The sequence below is a fragment of the Egretta garzetta genome, unplaced genomic scaffold, assembly GCF_000687185.1.
Source record: "Egretta garzetta isolate BGI_Z169 unplaced genomic scaffold, ASM68718v1 scaffold521, whole genome shotgun sequence".
NCBI lineage: Eukaryota > Metazoa > Chordata > Aves > Pelecaniformes > Ardeidae > Egretta > Egretta garzetta.
The window spans coordinates 72,659-74,550 of record NW_009258488.1 but is presented as its reverse complement, the minus strand read 5'-3'; the positions used below and the strand labels follow the sequence as shown (position 1 = coordinate 74,550).

Below are 1,892 nucleotides of genomic sequence, written 5' to 3'. Positions count from 1 at the left end.
GCGGCCAGCCTCTCCAAGGACCTGCTGCTTCTCCCAAACCCTGCACTGGGCCCCTCCACTGCAGCAGAGCAACCCAAAACAACTGAAAAGAAAAGAAGCCCAACTGGGCAGGTAAACCTACATCCCCCAAAACCAGAACCATCCCCGAGGGCCAGCCAGGGACAGGGCAGCTGTCCTGGACCAGGCCAGCAGCCCCATCCTCCAGAGCTGGCTCTCAAAACAAACCCAAACAAACTCAAAGCAAAACTGGAACAGGAGCAGGTCCCCAGCGGGCCTCCCACGCCGCTCCTGCGGCCAGCGGCACCAAGGCCGGCGGCTTAGCTTCATCTCGCGGTTCGGGCAGAAGGGCTGCCTACGTCAGCTGGCGTCCTGCAGCACAGAGGAAAGCATCAGGCTCTGTGCGGTGCTGCGGGGAGCAGCACCCCAAAACCCCCTCCCCTTGTGTCCTCCGCTTCCAACCAGGAATCCCAGCCGGAGCTCAGAGCCACTGGGGTCCCATCTGGCGGGGACGGGGTGGGGTGACAGCGTTTCAGCCCTGCCTGCCAGGCTGGGTCCCCCCACGCAGTAGAAGCACCCCAGCTCCACGGAGACGCTCCAAGACTTGGGGAAAGGCAGGGGGGCGGCACCAAGGCCATGCAAGGACTCACCTAGCATCTGCAGAACCTGCAGCGCCACGGCAAGCTTCGCCTCCTCGTGCCCGCTCCTGCCTGGGCCGGCCGGCCGGACCCACGTGAACCCACTGAAGGGCACAGGGCACCCTGGGATCACCACCCAGCACCAGAACCGCAGCCACCCGTTGGGGTTTGCCTGGACGCACTTGGTGAGGAACAAGGGGGTCCCCAGGCACTGCCTCTGGCACAGGGTGTTCAGGCGGTCCAGCGCGTTGCGCAGCACCGGAGCCAGGGGCGCCTGCTTCGGGACGCCCAGGCACTTGCCCCCTTGCACCCGGCTGGACGATGGCTTCTCCTCGCACAGCTGCAGTTTCTGCTTCAGGTCGGGGTTCAGCCAGTCCACCCTCACCTCCACCCCGCTGAGCCTCACGTTCCCTAGGAGAGACCGGCAGCAGCGGGCAGGAGATGCTCACGCACCAGCCCTCGAGCCTCACCCCACCCCATCCCGTCCCATCCCCCAGGATCGGGCACAGCGACCCCCGTGGGTGGTTTGGGACTGACCCACAGGGGACCCATGAGCTGCACAGGATCCTCTCCCCTGCCTCCACGAGCCCTTGCAGCCGCAGGGCAGCTGCCTCTCCATCTCCCTGTGCTAGCAGGGTGGGCTAGGGGCTGCAAAGCTCAGGGGATTTTAGGGGCAGCCTGCCTCTAGGGGCAGGGGCAAAGACGTCAAAGCCAAACGCTTCTCAGCTGGGGCAGAAACGGGTACAAATCAGGACTTCGGAGGTTCCAGCTGGATGTCTGGGAAATGTGTCCCATCGGAGGGCAGTGCAATCACGGGACGGGGCACTGAGGGGTGGGGCAGCTCCATCGAGAAGGTTTAATAACCTGGTCAAAGCTCTGGATGCCCTGGACTGGTACTGGTGACGCTCCTGCTCTGAGCAGGCAGCTGCCTGAAGTCCTCCAGCACCCCGCTTACCCCACCACCGGGCCTGCACGAGGAGAGCTGGCCCCCCACGGGACACAGGGAGAGAACAAGGGATGTCTCAAGGCTGAAGTCACCTCGCACCCCAGTCTGGAGAAGCGATCAGTCCTTCCTTAGAGGCCCCGACCAGCCCGAGAGGCCTCCCGCAGCACCCCGGCCTCCCGCTTACCTTCCATCAGGGTCTTCTTGGCCATGGCAGCAGCCTGGTGCGAGCTGTATTTCAGCACAGCCAGCTGGGCCTGCTTCTGGCTGGGGCTGGGGTACAGGGTGATGCTGCGGACCCCCTCCGTGGCCCG

At 64.7% G+C, this 1,892-nt stretch overlaps 1 protein-coding gene across 1 annotated transcript in view; it reads right to left on the bottom strand.

Moving 5' to 3' along the window:
* Positions 1-357: 357 nt before the first annotated feature.
* DND1 (DND microRNA-mediated repression inhibitor 1) overlaps positions 358-1,892 on the bottom strand; it is a 2,227-nt gene continuing 692 nt past the window's right edge. The window contains exons 3-4 of the mRNA XM_035900755.1: positions 1,766-1,891; positions 358-1,046 (exon numbers count right to left, since the gene is read on the bottom strand). Coding sequence (XP_035756648.1) covers positions 358-1,046; positions 1,766-1,891 — 815 coding nt within the window. The remainder of the gene's footprint in view (positions 1,047-1,765; position 1,892) is intronic.